Source organism: Vitis vinifera, chromosome 6 (genome assembly GCF_030704535.1).
Source record: "Vitis vinifera cultivar Pinot Noir 40024 chromosome 6, ASM3070453v1".
NCBI classification, from domain to species: domain Eukaryota; kingdom Viridiplantae; phylum Streptophyta; class Magnoliopsida; order Vitales; family Vitaceae; genus Vitis; species Vitis vinifera.
In genome coordinates this window covers 2,941,549-2,963,872 of record NC_081810.1, presented here as the reverse complement: position 1 = coordinate 2,963,872, position 22,324 = coordinate 2,941,549, and the positions used below count along the sequence as shown (strand labels likewise).

The window sequence follows — 22,324 nt, the reverse complement described above, 5'->3', positions numbered from 1 at the left end:
ATAATTTTTTAATATTTAATTAATTATTAATGATATTAAAAACATTATGAAGAAAATTATATAATTTTTATATTTTTGGTAATTAATTAAAAGAAAATTTTGCTTTTAATTATAAAATAATTATAATTAATTTGCTCTTTAAAATATTCTTTTAACATTTTCTTTATATAAGGACTTTAAGTATATATATGTTTAATGCACTTTAAATCATAAGAACGAGCCCAGATGGCAAGAAGGCTGAACTCCAAACCTTTTGGTTTGGGGTTCAAATCCCCTCGGAAGCAATTTGTTTGGGGAGGTGCACTGTAGCGGGGACACTGTAGCACATTGACTCCGTTGACCCGCGTTGACCAGGCAATATATCACCCAAATATCGCGACATTTTCCTCCTTTATAAGTATAACCAAGTTGGAATACTCTTAAAGAAATATTTTATTATTATTATTATTATTATTTTGACAAGTATTCTATTTTTTTTAAGAAATTTTGGATAATATTTGGTTTATTAATGTATGATTTTGTGAAAAGTATTACTTATTAAAAATATTAATTATTTCATGCGAAAAGAGAGGAGTGGTTGGGCAATTTAGCCTCATATATTATTTTATTGTATTGGGCAAGATATTTGATATTTTTAATATTATTTAAATGTATTAACAAATGAAACAATCAAATTAGTCAAGATTTGATGATAATAAAATAAAATTAATAATACGAATGGTTCAATCAAATTCATCATTCCTAAATTTTGATTTTGAATGACAAGTTAAAATGCCAAAAGATTTTGAATATTTTTTTAAAAATTCAAATAAAAATAAAGAAACTATTTATAGTTAAAATTAAGGTCGCAACTAGCATGAATTATATTACATGTAATTTGAATTAAATATGCATACAACCCGAACCCCAACTCAATCCCACCTTTAACCCAAAGTGCTTAAGCTTAATTTTCTCATTTCTTTAGACTTAAGTCAAGTTGAGATTAGATTTGAGTTGATTGGATTAGCCTCAAGTTATAGGGTTATTCAAATTCTATAAATAAAATTCATGTCGTATTGAGTTGAATTCATATAAAATAACCTTTATAGTTTTACATTTTATACATTTATACTGAAATTTAAATAATAAACTATACATCATTTTTAAGATAGTAAAAAAAATTATTTATATTTGTAAAATAGTTTGAAAGTATACAAATGAAATGTTACTTGTGTCCGAAGCTCCATGTCATATCTTTGGAGTGCCATTTACACATATTCAAAGGAAAAATCTCAACCTGATAAAATCTCACACTTTATTTAATTAAGCTAGCCATGCAGCACCTTGCATGTGCCTGCACATGTGCTACCACCCTTAAATCACTACCAAGTCATTGTTGCACTAACATGCTATTCAACCCTGCAAATACCTCACGCTTTTAAACTTGTCTTCAACATGGCATGTTACGTTGCATGACATAGGCAATCATGAAGTAAGGTGTTACCAAAGGGGCACTTAATTTTTTAACATAATTTTTAAGAATATTTTGTACATCTCAGGGTGTTTCAATTTGGAGCACTTTCAATTGAAGCATTTTCATTAAAAAGGTTTTTGGAAGAATCATTTATTAAAAGTGTGTTTCATAATGATTTTAGGAAGTATTTTTTACATCTTTGAGTGTGACAACTCCTAGTCCTGTAGACCCTACCCTATGGGGTGCAAATCAACAATCAACTAAGTTGAATTACACTCAACAAGGGAAGGATCTACAATAGAGGAGGCGCAAGAACATCACCACCCTCAACAAGAGCCCAACCAATCAAAGAAACCAATTACCATCAAAGAACCAGCATTAATAAAAATTTTAGTCTCCAACCAAAGAAAGCAAACAAAATAACTTTTTAACCTTTAAATCGAAAGCACTTCATCATCGAAAACAATCTTATTTCTTGCCTTCCAAATCGTCTAAAAGATGCATAAGGACCCGACTCTCTAAATCTTCTTACGTTTTTTGCCCACAAACGAACAATAATAACCCAAAAGTGTCTCTCTAACCAATAAGGGAAGCACCCAAGACACCCTGAAAAGTGCAAAGAGCAACCCTCATAAAACTCGCCTTTACACAGTGCAAAAGGATGTGGTCTATAGATTCTTCCTCCACTTGGAAAAGATAACATTGATTTGCTAAAGACCACCTTCTTCTCTGAACTTGATCTAAATGCACAGATGCCCAAATTTCTATCAAATATCCATACCCATTGCCAATTTAACCCAATGACCCAATTCCCATGGGTTGTTCATTTAAGATAATGTCCCCTTCAAATAGTAATTACCCATTACCCCAGTAATACTCATTTCCCACTTTGTGAGATGCCATGGATGAAGGAGTGGTAATAAAGAAGATCCCAAAGGAATGGTACTCCTCCCTCTCCTTCCCACATTCTTGGAAAATACCTAAAGGCAAAGAGAAGGTTCACCATCACCATGCTTGAGAGAAAAAGGCATCACAACCATCACCCACTTCAACACCAATCTCTACAACATTTCAGAGTCATGAATTGTCTCGAAACTATAAAGTTATCTCCGAGTTGGCTAATTCACATGGCAATTCAAAAAAATACTAAACTTGGTTATCAATATTGTATTGGACATGGACCAAGTGAATACGACTCAACCAAATCATATTGAGCTTGGACGAGATTTTGAACCTTGTTTTAAATTGATTAGTCAGCATCTTACACAAACACAAACATCCAACTAAAAACTAATGGGCCAAAGGCCCTTGATGTCCTCATTGCCACCTTTGCTAGGCACCAAAAGATGCATATGCAAGTCACTATGGAACCTCATCAAATCACCTTATAATGAAGCCAACAATTTTGCTGATGATCTCTCAACCAATTACCCACACATGGGTTTTGTCATTGATCAAGTCAAATAAAGAACCAAAACCTCCTTCTCATCAAACAATTTTATTAAACCTTCCCTATTAGCCACACCAATAAATTTAATGCCAGCCCCCTCAATGCCAACATAGAACACCTAGGCTCGAACTCCTCAATACACAAAAGCCCATTCTTCTTACTATCCAAAAACCTAATTTACTCCAAAGCACAAGCTTTATGAATAGATACATTTCCAAACAATTGTAATTCATTTTTTTTCTAAATCATCCTTCAACTCCTTTTTCTCTACAACAAAAGTAAAACTCCATCAACCACTAAACTCATAGCTCCACAAGCAATTCTTAGCTAAATCCCCACAACCAATTTTGTTCAACCACATACTCCAAAATCTAAAAAGAAACTCCATTTCTGACCAATAAAAGAGAAAGGTAAATGATAATATAGGCTGTGAAAGAAACTTTCTTAAACATTAGAAAAATGCTCTCCCCAATTCATAGAGAGCAAGAAATATCCAATAAGACAAATGACTACCTTCTTTGACTACCATGCCGAGTGTATGTTCCAATAGAAGAAGAAATATCCAATAAATTGAAACCTTCAATGAAGTTTGAAGAGTCTCTCATAGCTAAGGAGATCCTCAAAACAATTCCATCTATCAAGAGAAAAATAGAACACATTAAAACTATCAAAATGCACCTGGATCATTCCACAGCCCTCTAATGTTACCCTTACCAAATATCCATCCTTGTTGTGCTTAAGATTGGTCATGCATTCCTGAATTACCCACTAAAATCCATCTTCACAATTCTTAGAACGATGAGAAAGAGAGTACGCACTCTCTCCTCCATTCCCAATAAATCCAGCACCCTCTCCTCCATTCCTAATAAACCCAGCACCCTCTTATCAAAAAATACCAGAAACCAAACCCCGGCTTAGAAAAAAAAAAAAAAATCCTCACATTTAGTAATTCCTCACTCCAAGAAGCAAACCCAATAGCTTCCAACCAAAAACAAAGACATATAATCCATCTTCGTTCCTTGAATGCACACCAAATTAATCTTATTTGACCTTAGAAAAGATTCAATGGACTTATGCTTTCCCTTATTGTTTATACCTCAAACATTCCAAGGAATAATTCTAAGCTTCATCAACACCAATGATAGACCTGAGTATAGAACAACAAGTCCTATCTATTACACCCTCCATAATTCACCAAAAAGGAAAGCTTTTGCAGCCACTTATTTTTCTAAGAACTTGCGCATATCCTTTTTTTTACCAAGCAAGAACCTTCTACCCCCATCTAGATCATTGTCCATAAAAAAAATCCAAATTTTCCTCTTCATAACCTCAAACCCAAATGCTTACTAACCTCACAAATTTTCTATTACTCCAAGCCAACATAATTCTCTTACTGCCCTATCAGACCCCATGATACGATGTCTTTATCTGATGCCTAAAAGATTCCAGATAGACGTGAAATTGATTTCATTAGGAATTAGTACCATACCTGCACAAGAATCAAAACATTTAGTTTTATCAGAAACAATAAATCCATTGATATGAATTAATGAGTACAAATGAAGGACAAGAAACCATTTCAAAATATACAAAATTTGATCAAAAATAATAATAATAATAAGTACAAGAAAAGTTTGTGTAACCTACTTCAAGAGATAACTGAATATTTTTGCAATATCAACCTAGAGTCAAAATTATGTGCAATTTGAAAAGGCTCTATGCAGCTTAAGGGTTAAAAAAAAAACACCCTACAAAAAAATAGTTGTTTAGCTCCCTTCTTAGCTAACAAACCAGCAACGTTAGTAGTTAGGCAGAGACCAAGAGAAGAGCATCCCAACTCCCTCTAACAGCATCAATGATTTGGCAAAGCCTCCCATCAAACTTCCACGAACCTCTTTCCTCTTTAGACACCCACGAGATAACAATAGCTAATATCTTATAAATGAATCGAAAGCCCAATGAAATGGACCAAATTTCCTTCATTTGAACTCCCTCACAAAAACGAACATTTTTTCAATATCCAAGCATTGAGAAATAGTAGCATATATTCTATCAAAAAGAAAGAAAGAAATAGTGGCATATATATATATATATATATAATCTGCCATTCTTCAAAACTTGATTCACTACCAATGCAGAAGAAAACATTGAGAGGAACAAACGCAAGGAGGGATTCTTTTTCTTGTAGGGACTACCAGAGGAGGATTTTGGACCCCCAAAAAGCAAACACTCTAAAGCAACCAAGCACTATTAGCCCATATTTCTAAAGCAAGATGTTCTGGTAGAGTCACCAACCACTATTATCTCAATGGCCAACAAGACAGCATTAAAGATGTCACATCTTCTTTAAATGTATCCGCTACATCCAACTCAACCAAATCTGAGTAGCCAACCACCACTGGATCCTTCTTCACCAAGACAGCAAAGCTCAGTCCCTTCTAAACCAACACAACCTGTTTGATCTTGGCAGCACAGCTAAAGGCCCTTTCCCTGATATACTATTCTCCAAACCCAAAACCCTACTCTCCTCAACAACACCCCTAAACAGCTGGGAAGCCATGGAAATCCACTCTCAAAAATGAACACCCTCTAGGATAATAATGAAATAATGCTTTGCATCCTCCAAAAATACCTACAAGCTTGATTTTCCCTAATCACCAATCTATACCACCTAATTTTTTGATAGGCAATCTATACAACCTACCTCAACTAGACAAAAAATAATATAAAATAAAATAAAATAAAACCCTCATTTTTCCAATCACAGCAACTCAACCAGCATTTTAACAAGCAAATGCAACCCCTCACATGCACATTGATCTATCTTGCATGTCCCTAGTGTCTTGTTTCCCATTCACTTCTTCGCTGGTCTGTATCTCAAAGTTTGGTCATGGAAATAGAGCCTTCCCCCTTTTTTTTCACACTCTACTTGGCATGCATTTTGACATAAATCTCCAGAAAACATAATAATAAGAATAAATGCATAATTGATGACAATCTTAAGGTTGAACAAAGATTGACTAATGTATTCAATTTGAACAGAAGTATTAATTGAATAAAAAATAAAACATAACAAGACATAACTTCTCTTCCAATTATAGGCAAAACCCCTCTATGCGTAGTTAAAAACTAAAACACAGATTTCAACTATTTTTATTTTTTTTTATCAGAAACGAAGAAGATTATATTAATAAAAGAACAAATACAGGAGAGAAAAAAGAGACAAAAGAAAGAGAAAAAAACCAAGGGAAGGATGAGAGGTCCTTCCTACACAAAAACCAAGGAAAAACACCCAACAATAGAACTCTAAAAACAAAAGAAACTCCAGCAATCTTCAAACTCTTGAAACGCAAACCCCAATCCAATTGAGTTGTAGAATGCTTAGAGGAACTCCTCTAAAAGCTTCAGTACAAGAAGCCCATAGAGAAGAATAAAACCGGATCAAATCCCAAACCATCTCTTCCGTTCTCCCTTTATCCTCAAAGATTCTATTATTCCTTTCTTGCCACACCATCCAAATCAAAGTAAGGCAAGCAATTTGCCAAAGTGTCTTGCCTCTTAATAAGTTCCCCAAGCCTTTAAAAGAAATAACCAACATGTCCTCAATGCTCCTTGGAGGGACCCAAATCACACCTACTAGATTGAACAACCTGTGCCAAAGTCCAATGGTAACGGGACAACGAAGAAAAAGGTGGTCAATCGACTCTCCATTTCCTTTGCAAAGAATGCACCATTGAGGACAGAGGGCTTTGTAGGGTCTTCTCAATTGCAACTTGTCATTAGTGTTTACCTTCCCATGTGCTACTAACCAAGCGAGGGCCTTAACCTTTGAAGGGACTTTTGAGCTCCATAAAAACTTGGCCGGAAGGAACATTAAAGGATTTGAATCTTTTGACAAGGCATAGAAAAAAGATTTCACTGAAAACAAGCCTGACGAAGACAAAGACCACGCTCTTGAGTCTGAAGAAGAAGGGGAAAGAAGCACAGAATGAAGGGAGGACATTAATCTCTGAAGGAGATCAATTTCTGAATCCGTTAGATTGCGGCGAAAGTTAAAATTCCAAAACAATGGTAAGGAATTGTCAAAGACATTTGAGACAGTAAGGTTTTTCACAGAAATAACTCTGTAGAGATCAGCAAATTGAGAACACAAAGTTTGGTTTCCCCACCAAAGATCTTCCCAAAACCGAATTCTCTCCCCATTGCCCACCACTAGGCGGACAAAAGGGGAGAACTCTTGGAAAACTTGAGCAATAGCCTTCCAAGGACATCTGTGAGACCATCTAACCACCATGTTGGCGTCCCATCCATTAGGATGTGTCCCATATATACTCGCAATAACCTTATGCCAAAGACCGCTCCTTTCTCTAGGGAATCTCCAAAGCCATTTCCCTAAGAGGGCACTATTTCTCATAGAAGTCTTCCCAAAGCCCAAACCTCCCATCTCCCTTGGTCTACTAACAACCTCCCATCTAATTAGGTGATCTATCTTCCCTTCCCCGGCCCCAGACCAAAGAAAATCCCTTTGCATCTTCTCAATCTTTGAAGCTATAGATACAGGGATTTTGAAGAGGGAGAGGAAGTAGCTAGGGATGTGAGACAGACAAGACTGAATTAAAGTGATCCTCCCTCCCAAAGACAAATAGGCCTTTTTCCACCCATCCAGCCTCCTCGAAATTCTCTCAACCACTGGATCCCAAAATCCTATTGTCTTTGGGTTTCCTCCCAAAGGAAGGCCTAAATAAGACAAAGGCCACTTTGACACTCTGCACTCCAAAACCAAAGCCAAACTAGACAACATTTCCTACCTAGTGTTAATACCTGAAATGGTGTTTTTTTCTAAGTTGATTTTTAAACCAGATACTTGCCCAAAAAGCAAAAGGATAATCTTAAGGTTTTGAAGAAGATCCAAAGAGGCTTTAGAGAAAAATATGGTATCATCAGCAAACTGTAACAAGGACACTCTAGTCCTATCCCTCCCCACAAGGAAACCCTCAGTTATCCCAGTTTCCTCAGCTCTAATCATCAACCTACTTAGAACATCTGCTACTAGAGTAAAAAGGAAAGGAGAAAGAGGATCTCTCTGTCTCAAACCTCTAGAGGCCTTAACCCAACCCTTTGCATTCCCATTAACTAGGATAGCAAAACTAGAAGAAGATAAACAGCCCCTCATCCAAGATCTCCATTTCTAGCTGAACCCCTTCCTTTGAAGCACATGATCTAAAAAGCCCCAATCCACATGATCATAGGCCTTCTCAAAATCAATTTTGAAAACTATCCCTTCCTCTCCTGACCTTCTTTTCTCATCCACCACTTCATTGGCTATCAATACAGCATCCAATATTTGTCTCCCTTCCACAAAGGCTCCTTGAGAGCCAAAGATTGTTTCATGTAGAACTTTGCGTAAACGCCCTGATAAGACCTTAGCAATTATCTTATATAAACTTGTAACCAAACTAATAGGTCTATAATTTGAGATTTTAAAAGTTTGGCTTTTCTTAGGCACCATAGCAATGAATGTCGCATTTGTACTTTGATTTATTACCCCTTTAGTGTGGAACTCAAAAAACACCCTCATAAGATCCTCTTTTATCACATCCCAACACTCTTGATAAACTGCTATAGTAAAGCCATCAGAGTCAGGGGCCTTTTCCTTATTCAATTGGAAAACTGCCATTCGAACCTCCTCTTCCGAAAACGGTCTATCCAACCAAATTGCACTCTCTTCAGAAATAGGGGCCCAATCAATCCCTTCAATCTTCCAAGAATCACCTTCGGGTTTGGAATAGAGATTCCCAAAGAAATTTACAATCTCCTCAGAAATAACCTCAATGTTATTTAAAGTCTCCCCCCTCTCAGAAATCAGAGACTTTATGAACTTCCTGCTTCTTCTTCCAGTGGCCACTCTGTGAAAAAACTTGAGTTGCAATCCCCTTCTTTAATCCACTTAACCCTAGATTTTTGTCTCCATTGTACCTCTTCCTTCAATAACAAATCCTCTAACTCCTTCCTTCTTAAGGTCCTTTCCGAAACTAGATCAAGATTTAAATTCCCTTCTTGTTCAATTCGATCAATTCTGCCTAAGTCCATAAGAATCTATTAGTTGGACGTTCAGAGCATGAAGCGAAGGCACTCACACTCACATCTTAAATTGAGCTTTAAGTAACTTAAGCTTCCATGCACACCTTCAAACCTTGTAGAGTCACATATTTTCTTGCAGCAAGACTTGGGCATCCTTTTAAATCTATTATTTTACCAAGACTGGAGTTTTATGCTCCTTACTTGTGTCATGCATTTTTTATCATAGTTAGGTAAAAGAGTCAATGGACAAACAAAGTTCCAAAATTTATGGCAGATCTAAGCAGTAAAAAGTTTTTTTTACTTAGTACCCATCCCTCTTTACTCAAGGAGAAAGCCTTACTCTTACCCCCATTTAGAATTCCATAACCAAAATAAGGTGAAAAACAAAACCAAGTCTCCTAACAGATATGCAAAAGCTACAATATAACCAACCTGAGCATTTTCCTCATTTTTGAACTGATTAGTTCTGCTACCTCTGCAATTTTTCAACCTAGCTCATGACCAATTCAACAAAACGCACATTTGGATGAAACCCCTTATCACCTGCCATCAAAAAGAAAGTTATAATTATATATCAAATCAGCCACCAGAAAACTGCCCTTCCTTTCCCTGAAAGAAAAAATTAATAACACAAGAAAACTAAGACAATAAAATCAGAAGGAAGCAAGGAGTTTAGTGTTTTGGTCAGACAGTTGTAAGAAAGAAGATGTTTGTTTTTTGTTCTTATGTTTCATCATGGACCCCTAGGGTGCAATATGGGATTTAACCCTAACAAAGCGGAAAATTCAAGTACAAAAAGAATTCCAAAGTGCTAAACATGAAAGAATGCTTGAAAATGGACCAAATCAAATATTCAAGAAACATAGATCAAATACTTATCTGTTCTTCTCCCTTGGGTTTGTGAAACTAGTAAAGAAAAACACTAACAAATTTATGACCACCACCATCTCTATACTAGAAGGATGGACAAATCTGCCTTGGTTGGATCTGAAGAGAAATACAGGACTAAATACCCTGCCATCTAACTGCAAGTGCACAAAAAGGGTTACCAAAACCTATTATAAGCATGGAAACCCTTTTCTTTGGTGTGAGTGTAAAGGCAAAGACAAGCTACCCAATAGGGAGCCTGCCCCAATATCCTTAAAGCAAAAATCAAATCAAATCAAATCAAATAAATAAAATCCAGAAGTCAGTTCAGGTGTTCAGTACTACAAATCAACAGACCAGTCAGAAACTTCATAAGAATTATTGTAAGGTACCATGCAATCAGTACAAAATGAATTTTAACCAACATAAGAGTACATGTAAACATGACAAGAAGCAAATCTATTAAAATATAATAAAAATAAGGGGAATAGTAAGCTCTAGGATTTGCATTCAGTCAAATAATTCTGTTTTCCTTGTATTCCAAAGAAAAAATTGAAATTACACAACTCCTCCATTCATTAGTCAGTAATAATTTAACAGATCAAAATTACAGTAGAATGCTAAACTCAAGATCCATCTTCCACCTCCGAATACTAATTTGTAAAGAATTTGTTGCTTGCTAATGTTTCTTCTCATTGGACACACCATTTTCAGTTTGGCTGTCAAACCCATGATAAGGAACTTCGATCATGGGCCTTGGGACTGGGCGTCCATTAAGTTCCTCCGGAAAGAATTCAAAATCAGGACCAAAGTTGAACTTTACCACACAATGTGGTTGATTGGGTAGAGTATACATTGAAGCAGCAGGATAATATCGACCACCACATAGATCCTTGAAAGCAACTCCTTGGCATACCCCATTCTTGAAGAAAGATATCTCACTTCCTACACAGAAAATCAATTATAAACATATGATGGAAAAAAATGCTTCTTTCAAAGCAACAAATACAGGTTCTCAGTTGCTTTCTAGATTTAGAGAAAGAAACAGCCACACTTACGATAACATAGACTCAGCCAATCAGACACAATGTCATTTATATAGTGAAGAAAGCAGCATTTTCATTTTAAATATGTGAAGCACACAGCATTTTCATTTTAAGAGACAAAAAAAGTCTTCAATTTGTGGAAAGGAAACACATATGTTACAAACAACATGCACTTTATCTCCATTGATAGTGCAAAAAACAAGTTATGGACGCAATTTTGCATGGCATAAGGCAAAGGAGAGTGCATGTTGTGAAGTATTTGACACATTTTTTTTATAAGTAAACTTACAGAAAAATGATATATATAAAGAGAGAAAAGGGCACCTGAAGGCCAATGTGAAGTATTTGACACATGATTGCTACTTATCTCTTTCTTCTATGTCCCCCTCTCTCCCCCCCTCCTTTTTATTGACACATCTTCATCAGCTCTCCTTTTTTCCTGCTTCTGTTTTCTTTACACACCTTGATCCACTACCCTCTTTGACCTTATGGTTCATTTTACCCTTAATTGTAGAATGGAAACAAAGATCCATATAGTTGAAAAGTAGTCAGTAAAATAGGGTTTAAGGCATAGTTGATCTGCATTGAATAGTTACCAAAATCTGGAGAAGCCACAAATAGATATATTCTGGAGTGAGGAAAGGGAGGATCACCTAGTGAATTGGAAATATGAGCACATAAACTGAGGGCTTGGAAATCCAACATCCAAATTGAATGAAATTTTTTTCAAATAATGGCCTTCAAGATTTGGTTAGAAGTTGATGAACTGTCATTTTTATGAAGTTTGGATTTTTTGAAGGGGTGGACAGAAGTGACTTCATCACATTATTGTAACAAAGAAAGTATAGTTGACAGCACAGAGCAGTTCAAAACTTCCATTTTTTTTTCTTTTTTTTTTTGGTCGTGAGAGAGAGAAAGAGCTCTTTCAAAACTCCGTTCTAATATTTAATCATTTGATCTCATTCTCACAATGAGAACAACTAATAGGATCCATAAAACCGTAAAGTAGAAACCACATAAGAACCATCCTGCCATATGCAGTAACCCATCAAGACTCAAATTCAATTTCTAAAACCGCTAAACACTTAAAAAATAAAATACAGTACTAAAGAACCATCCTGACAAATGCAACAATCCATCAAGACTCAAATTCAATTTCTTAAACTGTTGAAAACTTAAAAAAAAAAAATTACAGTACTGAAATATTCCTCATAACATCCAAACCACTAAAATCAACCAATTTGGCACACTTAAATCCAACCTCTTGAAATCCCCCATCAAACCTTAAAGATATTTCTATATTTTTTTTTAGCCCAAGTAGTTCATTGTATGACCTAAGGACCAAGATACAAGGATGCATCTGATATGCATTCTTGGCAAGGTACAGGGAGCAATATGGAGGATGAGGAGTGGTAAAGTCATCAAGATGGTTATCATCATTTATTCATGTGCAAACAAAGCCAACAAAATGATTGTTTGATTAAACTTAAGGTGCTACAAGGATAAAACTCTTTACATTGGCAGAACTATGTTGGTCCAAGACAGGGCCACTGGAACCCAAGGTTCACAAGGGTTTTTTGGTACTCGAAAATAAAGGCAGTTAACTACTTTTTGGACCACATTTATGAAGGAAAAGATGGATGCAATAACTTGGAAACTGATTAAAGGACAATTTACAGATAAATCATACTTCAAGGCTGTGGTTATGGAGAAGAGATTAAGTTCCATAGGAAGGAGATATAAGGTTCTTAGGCTACCTTCTGATCTCTTTCAAGGGTGATACTATGAATTTTTTATAAGAAGGGAGCCTTCAACTGGTTCTAGATGTCCATTATTCAAATGACTTCATTTGGATTTTAAGTTCTAACACACAACATTAGAGTGGTTCATATTAAATTAAAAATGGTTCATATTTCAAATTTCCATGGATTTCATGTGCATCCTTGTGAAACTTTTGTCTTCCCATTCTAAATGTTTCAATCCAGATTGAGATATGACTGGAAATGGCAGCAGTCATGAGACTAGGATCTACTGATAAATTTTTATTTTATTTTATTTTATTATCAGAAACAATATATGTATTGATAATAATAAAGGTACAAGAGAAGGATCTATAGATAAATTTTTTTTTGATAGATAAACCCACAGAAGATATATTAGAAAAAGGGTGCTTAAAAGGCAACCCGAAGCATACGGATCTACAGATAAATTTGCCCACTATTAATGAAAAAACTCCATAGTTCAAAACATGTAATAGATTTCTAAGGCACCTTCAACTTGGTCTTATACTATAGCAATGGAAGGAGGTATAAAGATGAAACAAAACCCTTATATATACACTCAGCCACCCCAAACCGAACCCAACAACCACCCCCTTCCTCCCCCAGTAGATGCACATACAAAGCTGGCTCTATAGATAGAGAGGGGGGGAGGATGAACAAAGTGAAGCACCAACACAGGTTTGTCTTATATACATATAGTAATCTTTTGTCAGAAGGGAGCAGCCGGTTCAAGCATTGAAACATTCATTCCTTAGTAATCTTTTGTCATGGGATAGCATGTACATAGAAGTAGGCTCAATGTCTCTTATTGATTGTGTAGATTGATTGGGTTCTTGGTGAGGGATGGAGGGCTTGTTTTTTGGTTGTGCTCTCCCTTTGGGGTCTTGCATTTGGCACCCTCTAGACATGCCCTCTATGCCTTCGTGTATAGCATCCTTGCTTGCCATTTATAAAATTTGCCTCTTTGCTTGTCATATATATATAATTTGGCAGGAGCCAGACAAAAAAATGCCCTTGATCAGACATAATAGATACAACTTAGGTTGCCACCAGTTTCACTAATTCTTACAATTTAAAATTAAAGATATAAAATTGACTGCACATGCACTACTACAAACCCAATTACCCTTTAATGCTCATAGACCTCACAGAAGTATTTACTTTCTTCAATCTCAATGAGAAGTTAATACTGTTAAAACAGTCAAGGACACAAATAAAAGATAAGTTCCTACCAACAAGATGAAGATAACAACAAAAAATTATAATGGCAACAATAGAAAAAACCCATAACATTGTTTCATTGCAAAAACTATGTTCTTTTGCAATAGAAATTCAATTAGAAACATAATTCCACATGTTCTGTAACCACATATGCACAAAAATGTAAACAGAATACTTACAGAACACTCGCATTCTTGGATAACATGCAAAAGTTATAACCCACATTGTATCAAAAGTATGCTGAACAAGCTCTATAGCAATGAAACACCAAAGAATAGGCAAAAAGAATAACATCTGCAAAAATATAAGCATAAGAACACCCGCACTAAGGAATAAAACAACTACTCACCAGGCACCACTTTTGGAGGATCTTCCTTGGTGTCGGTTGCGCAAACATATCTCTGCCCCTTATACCAAACTAAATGCGGTGGTTTGGGAGCATACATTGCACCATCCGGCAAATTTATATAAAACCCAATAACATCACCCTCCACATACCCTTCCCCCCCATACGTCTCCCTCAATGCCTTGTGCACCTTAGTCCCATCTATATCCCTATACCCGAAACTATTTGCATCGTACCCTACTGGCGCCTGCAAGTCCCCCTTCTCCGTCGACCATCCAAGCCTCGTATGCCCTGTCTCCCCCAACTTCAAAACCCTGATTTCAAAATACCAAGCTCCTTCCACAACCCCTCTAGTAGCCCTAACCATTCTATAACCTTTCCCGCTCGCAGCACGCATTCGATCATCGCTCAGCTCCACTTTCTCCGCCTTGTAAATCTTCGAGAGGCATATTTTCATATCCGGAGCATCGTCATTCTTGTCAGGAAACCTTGGGACTGGGGTTATTAAAACTGGGTCTTCCGTTGGGGCATTATTCGCAGTTGCCTTCGCCTTCTTCTTCCCCTTCCTCGAGGTCGATTTCGTCCATACATTATTGCTCTTCTTCTTCGCCTTCTTCGCAATTTTCGGCGTCTCCGTCGCCCCCACCGCTGCTGCGGCTATCGAGATGGCTTGCTCCGTTGCTTGGTTCTCCTCCGGCAGTGTTGGCGCATTGAGGGAGGAGAGTTGCTTCTGCTTCTTGGGAGGCGGGTCTTCCTCATCATCATCCGAAGAGGGCTTCGATTCGTCGGAGTGGTCGTGGTCTTCGGGTGGTTCATGCTTTACGCCGTTTGCAGTAGCCGTTGCAGTGGTGGCGCAATCGTCGTCTTCTTCGTCTTCGTCTCTGTAGGTGGCCCGTAGGTCGTCCATGGTGGAGACAGAGAGAAGACTTTTAGGGTTAGATTTTGTTAGGGTTTCTGTAATTGGATTTCACAGGGGGAGAGCAGTGGCAGTAGTGGAGATCAGGAGTTACAGATCAGAGGGGTGAGTGTTGCATTTTTGGGGTTCTGTTTTTACTGGGCTTTCTCAATATTGGGCTTTAGGGTTTCTCGGCCATCTCCAAACCTGTATTTGGTTTCAAGAAAATTTGTGAGAAAATTTAACTAAAGATGAAAAAGTAGAAGCGATTGAATGAAAATAAAAATAAAAAATTAGATTAAAAAATGAATAAAGTATTTTTATATCCTATTTCAAAATTATTGTGTTTGGATGAGGAGAAAATATCACATCTGAATTGGGTTGGGAGAATTCAGGCGAAAGCTGTTTGAAAACTGTTATGTTTTTATAAAATATATATATATATATATATATATATATATATATATATATATATATATTCAACAAATTTTCAAATGGAATTAATTCTTTGAGAAATTTTTTCTAAGGAAAAAAAAATTTGAATTCTGAGAATAAATTTATGGTGGTTTGTACAAAGCATCTTATAAACAATTGAAAAGATGAAAAAATAAGTTGAGAATTTTTGCTTTGCACATAAATAGATGATACCTTCATGAAAAATAGGTTAGAAAAATCATTTTCTATATTGGAGTTTACAAATAAAATATTATTTTTAAAACAATTAAAAACTATTTTTAAAAAAATTTGCTTAAATATTGATTTTGAAAGCCATCACCAAAATAAAACCTTAAATCATCTTTTTATGTGTTTTTTCATTCATATTCTTTTCCCCATTGGTATCTTTTTATCGGCTAATGTGGATATAACTTGAGTCAAGTTAATTAAGGTTGTAAGCAAAATTGAGAAAGTCAGCAAACCCATTCAAACCAACTAAAACCGATCATAATAGTTTGAAAAGTTTGGTTTTCAATAATAAAAAAGGTAAGTTCGATTTAAGAATTTTGAAAATTGTCTTATTAGTTTGGTTTTCAATTTATTTATCTTTATCTCATCACTGATAAAAACTGAACTGAACCGACATATTAAAACTTATACATAATTGATTGATATTTGATAAGTTTTTTATTTTCTCTTTGTATCAAATTTTATTAAAGTAATTCATTGTTTTTATATTATGGTCAAATTAATTCTAAATGCATTCAATATATTTTTAACATCAAATCCAAATTAGTTTTAATTAATTTTAAAAACAAATTAGATTTAAAACCTAATATAAACTCAAATTAATGGACTTTAGGTTCAAAATAAACACAAATCTACAATTATGCTAAGAACTAAAAAACCTTATTAAACTGACCTTAAATTTGGTCAAAACTGGTTCATGAAAACCGAATCAAACTGACTTTAAAATACTTGGTTTGATTTGATTCAATTTTTCACTCTAAATTTGGTTGATTCGGTTTTTATCACATATAATCGATTGTGTTAGTTCAATTAATTTTTTACTTAAAAATCAACTAAACCAACACACCCTAGAGTTGGTCTAATTCAATCTAACTTTTAAACAAGTTTAAGCAATTAGTTTTAGTATTTAGGTTGGGTTGAGTTAACTTTTTCAACTTTACTTCAATTTAACCTCGAGTCAAAGTTTATATATCCAAGCCTAATTTAAACTCAATTTAATATTTTATAATATTTATAATTCATAATATTTTATATAATAATATTCATTTTATTCTTTAATTTTTTTTTAAAAATATTAAATTTTAATTATAGTATATACTATTTAATTTTACTAGAGACAAATAATTTGTTCCACTATTATAATAAAATGTTTTCTATTTACTATTTAAATTTTAGTTTGAACTTTTTTTCAAACATTATGGGCATCTTTGACTCAATTCAATGGAAGTTGACCTATAAAACCTAACACACTCAAACATGAAAGTTAAAGTTTAGTTAGGTTTAAATTGAGTACCGTAGGGTAGATTAGGTTTGGATTGAGTATTATTTTGTTAGCGTATTTTATAAAGTGACTCATGTGTCACTTTTATTTGGATATGATAAATGTGCCCAATTTGGTTTAATAAATAAATAATTACAAGCTAAAAATCCTAATGATCAATTTTAAGGGAATACGATAATTACTTGTTTGTTTTGATGGAAAGTAGGATAAATTGGTTTATATATATATAGATTTTTCTTCATCTGAAAGTGTTGATCATCATAAAAGGGTCGAGAAATAAAAACATGGTTGTCTTCATCTTTGCTTTTCTACGATCAATTTATTTTCAAAAGATTACTTATGAATCAAGATATGTCTTTTCTTAATTATGATGTGAAAATTATATAGTTCCAAGGTTTTGTTGTTCATAGTTTATGTCAAATTAGAATTTGATTTGTATTATGAAAATTAAAATTTTCTAACAATCGATATTAGAGTTGTCAAGTTTAAGAACTCGTGATTTTCCTTTAGAGAATATTTTATGTTTCCTTCAAGGATGTTTAATTTTTGCATGCTAGGTTTTATGATATTTGGTTTATTAGGCTTTTGATCTTGTTTTCTTATTGGGCTTTTGGCCTATGGATTTAATCCTCACACATGATTAAGTTTGCATGTAGCTTAGGGATCAAGATAACTTTAAATTAGTCTATTTCAGTTAGTTCACATATCGGGATTGCTTAATGTATTAAGACTTTTCCTCTTTGTCTTGCCTAAGAATTCTTATTGCATGTTTGACTTGTGATGAATGTTACGCTATTAGGCTTATGGATTAATAGCTTTTAAACTTTATTTCTCTTAAGCTAAACTTTTGTAACACAATTGTTTCACGAGACGAACATAACAGGCTATGCAATTTTTGGTTGGCTTTTCATATTCATATATATACTATAGATCTAAAAAATTGATTAAAATGAAAATTAGTATACCATGAGATATATTCTAATGTGTTTGTATTCACCAAAGTAATCAAACAGAATGGTCTCGGTGATATCAAATTGAATAAATTAAATTATCCTTAATTTTATTTATTATGCTTATAACAGAAGTAACATGATGAGACATGGTAGATCCCTCAATATTTATATAATGACTCTTTTTTATTATTAATTTTTTCAATTTGTTGTAAATAATTTAAAAAAAAAAAGAACATTGGCTTCTAGTTGAAACCAAAAATGAAAAACTAACGCCTTAGTAAAACTATTAATAATTAGTTTTAAAATTTTATTTTCACTTCCAAACAAAAAAAGAATTCATTTAATAAAATGTAAATTAAATGAGTTCAGTTTCATTTATACCATCGTTAAGAAATTAAATTGAAGTTTGAGACGATCCGGTTTGAAAATTTCATTAAACAAAATGATAAATTTATTGGATTTCATAGTTGTCTTTTCCACTAATTTGATTATATTTCAATATTGTATTTTAATAAAATTTAAAATGCTTGTTACCATGCCCTACCCAAAATGTATATATACTATTAGATTTAAAAAAATAAAAAATAAAATACAAATGCAACCAAAATCGGGTAATAATATTAAATTAATAAATTAATGTCATGTTTAATTAACCATATATAATATAGGATATGATAAGTGGTGAGATATATTATCTTCCATATTTTTTTTCATTTCTATATAGGATATGTTAATTTCATACTAAAATATGATATATGCATATCCAGTGTGTTGACATTTTTTTTTATCAAAATTTTATCTTTTTTTATACTTATTTTGTAAAATAATTTTTTTATTATAAATTAAAATTATGGTTAGAAAAAAAAGCTAACAAAATATTTATAAAATAATATTAATATATGATATATAATTTTTTATATATATATTGAATAACATAATATAAAAAAATTATTTGTAAAGTTTAAATATTTTAATCATGAATATTATTAAATATAAGAGAAATTTCATTTTTTAAATACAAAATATTAGAATGTAATATAATTTTTATTTTAAACATTAAAAATAATATATATTTCATATTTTTTTTATTTCATAAATTAAATATAAATATAATATAACATAACATATCTCATCGAATATTTTAGCATATACATATTCTATCTTACCATATCCCACCAATCAAACATACCCTAAATAAATATAGTTCTCCACGATCAACTTCCTGAGATATTTTGACCATTTTTTTTTCTTTTTCTTTTAATCATTCCTACATAGATATCATCTCACGTTGATTTAGATTTTTCTTTTCTTCTTAAAAATTGTCCACTAGTTGAAATATGGTCATGAAACACTATGATTTTATTCCATTAATCACATGGGTAATAAAAAACTAATTTTTTATACCATATAAAAAAGTGATGGCTAATAAAACGATAATTAATAAATATAAAATATATGTCCAAGCAATGTGAATACCCTATAAAATGTATATGCTTCTTGCATTTCTTAAATAAACAATATCCTGTCTTTCATATCTAAATCCCTTATTCAACAAACCAACCATCTCCCAATTTCAATTAATAGTGGTGAAGTAAGTTGGACCAATAAATTGCTTGTCATATTAGGTTTGGAGGTGTCTTTTAATGCTTGATCAAAGACTCCAATCTTATTCAGATTTAAAACCCCATAAATGATTTAGATTTTTTGGAGTATTCATACCGATCTTTCAAACTAATTTGGGATAAAAATAAAATGATACTTTGTTTGTCTCACCTCATGCTCTTTATAAATATATAAAAAATATTTTAATATAATTAAAATTTAATTATTTATAAAATAAAAAATAAAATATATATAAGACGGGTAGGAGAAATTTTTGATTTAAATAATCGAGACTTGTCTTAATCTTAAGTTGTTGCCATCCCTACATCCATATAACAAAGACCTAGCCCATTTTTTTATCAACTCCATGTGGTTGGAGTCAAATGTGGCATGTAGTAGTATAGTGTTGAATAATGTGGGTGGGAGACACGTTTTGGAAAACCCCGTGGCGGTCAACTTCATTATTCATATGTAGATGACAGCTCAAAGCAACTGTAGAAAAAGATATTGGCCACCATTTTTGTTTTCTCCTCGTACCTTTGTGGGCTTGAATGGGGAAAACGAAGGTGGAAAATGTTGACTTGACTTGTTCCCTTGCTCCCTTTCTCCAAGTCCTCCCAAAAGTTCACTCTTATTTGTTTGTGTTTTTACTTTTTAGTTGATTTATTTAAGTTTGTGACGATGATTCAACAATGTATTGGTTATTGGAAGAAAAATGGTGAGTGGGTAGGTAGACTTTTTTTTTTAAATTAAAATTTAATTATTATTAAAAGTATTAAATTATTTATGTTTAAACATTAGTTAATATTAAATTTATTTATTTTTATGTGTTAATTAAAGTTTAAACATCTATAAAATTAATTATTTTAAAATTGAAATTCAACTTATTTTTTTTAATTTCAAAATTCAATTTGAACTAAATCAGAACTAAATGATGACAAACTGTTTCAAATTATAATATTACATAATTCTTAAATAAAATTTCACTCTGATACAATTTCGATCAAAAACATAAAATAGTTTGTATTTAGTCATGTAAAAATATTTTAGAAGGTTTATCGTGTTTTCCTTGGGCAAAGAATTGACCATAATTTAATGGTCTCAAATTTAAAAAAAATAAAATAGGCCTTTGTCATTAATCTGAACATATAGAAGAATATGATAGAGTGGAACATGATGTCTCTATTTTTAGAAAAATTTGATGGACTTGCGGTTTGTTGAAATCCACGGACTTAAAGCAAATTGAAATCCGAAAATTATTAGAGTGGACCGCTGGTTGTCTTAATGCAGACCAATGGAGGTAATTTCTTTTCTTTTGTCAGAAGTCTTTTGAAAGATCTTCAGGGGGAGTAAATTTCTTTTCAGAAAGAATAAATTCAATTGCTACCTTTCTTCACGTTCTTTTATTGAAAGTTACAATTTGAAGACAACTTTCAGTGATGAAGACTATTTGGAACTATTGAACACTATTTTTTTATTTATTTTTTATTTTTTTACATTCTTCCATTTTCATACTCTTTTCATCAATTTTATTTTATTTATTGAATAAATACAAGAAGATAAATATATAAAGTCACGGTTGTTTTAAATATAATTTAATGGCTCAAATAAAATAAAAAATGGCCTTAGTCAACATATAGAAGAATATGATAGAGTACAACCAAATTTCAAAATAAAATTATTAAAATTATTAAAAATTTACATAAACACTTACCAATAATAAAATTGTTGAATTTCTTTGAGTTTGTTTGAAATTGATTTTTAAAGAAGTTAAATAAGCTTTTTAAAAGCAATTTTTTTTTACAGCAATTTGGTATTTGCAAATCCCTTTTAAAAGAATGAATAATCATTAGATATGATCTCTAAATAATCATTTGCTTATTTTTTTTGTTATATAACATATTATAAAAACACTATTAAAATATTGTTTTTAGTTTATATTCAAATATCAATGCAGTCGAAAATTTTGAGGAAAATTACTATGAAAAGAAAATAGAAAATATATATATATATATAAATTCATTAAATTATTTTTGTATACTATTTTAAACTCATTTAATTTATTTGAATGTTTTTATATAAGAATTAAATAATTTTAATTATATTTGATTCTCCTTTATATTTTTCACAAATAAAATTAAACATAAAAAAATTAATTTTTTACATTTTTTTATTACTTTCTAGAAACATAACTGATTTTCATTAAAAATAAAGTATTGTTTTTAGTTTATATTCAAATATCAAATTGATGTTAGATTGTTGAAAAATTTGAGGAAAATTACTATGAAAGGAAAATAGAAATAAAATGTAAAAAGAAAAAAAAGAAAAAAAAGAATTAAGTTATTTCTATATACTATTTTAAATTTATTTAATTTATTTTAATTATTTTTATATAAGAATTATATAACTTCAATCTTTTCATAATTTTAATTATATTTGATTTTTTTTATATTTTTCATAAATAAAAGAAAACATAAAAAAATAATTTTTTTAATTATTTTTTCTTTTTTTAATACTTTCTATAAACATAAATGATTTTCTTAAAAAATAATTATTTTTAATAATTTTTCTTTTTTTTAATACTTTCTAGAAACACAAATTATTTTTTCTAAAAATATTTTAGATAAATATTACTAATAAAAATATTATAAAGAAAAGCCTTC

At 32.3% G+C, this 22,324-nt stretch overlaps 1 protein-coding gene across 3 annotated transcripts; it reads right to left on the bottom strand.

The window, feature by feature from the left end:
- Nucleotides 1-1,213: 1,213 nt before the first annotated feature.
- LOC100255238 (protein TRAUCO) lies at nucleotides 1,214-15,360 on the bottom strand. Of its 3 annotated transcripts, none has more exons than XR_002030357.2 (4): nucleotides 14,249-15,360; nucleotides 10,557-10,796; nucleotides 9,417-9,527; nucleotides 1,214-4,392 (listed from the first exon to the last, which is right to left on the bottom strand). XR_002030357.2 is itself a non-coding variant. In XM_002282594.4 (3 exons), exons 1-3 carry the CDS (start codon nucleotides 15,150-15,152, stop codon nucleotides 9,475-9,477), a joined length of 1,197 nt encoding a protein of 398 aa, XP_002282630.2. In that variant the 5' UTR covers nucleotides 15,153-15,360; the 3' UTR covers nucleotides 8,218-9,474. The 3 variants fall into 3 exon arrangements, 1 of the variants encoding a protein (XP_002282630.2); XR_002030358.2 differs by lacking the exon at nucleotides 1,214-4,392 and adding an exon at nucleotides 4,537-4,891; XM_002282594.4 differs by lacking the exon at nucleotides 1,214-4,392 and having other exon boundaries at nucleotides 8,218-9,527.
- Nucleotides 15,361-22,324: the final 6,964 nt, after the last annotated feature.

Excerpts from the sequence above, each read along its gene's own strand:
- LOC100255238 (XM_002282594.4), bottom strand. The coding sequence starts at position 15,152 with ATGGACGACCTACGGGCCACCTACAGAGACGAAGACGAAGAAGACGAC. Across the intron at positions 10,797-14,248 it reads TCCTCCAAAAGTGGTGCCTG|GAAGTGAGATATCTTTCTTC; the intron begins GTGAGTAGTTGT and ends TTTTCTGTGTAG. Across the intron at positions 9,528-10,556 it reads TGACAGCCAAACTGAAAATG|GTGATAAGGGGTTTCATCCA; the intron begins GTGTGTCCAATG and ends TTTTGATGGCAG.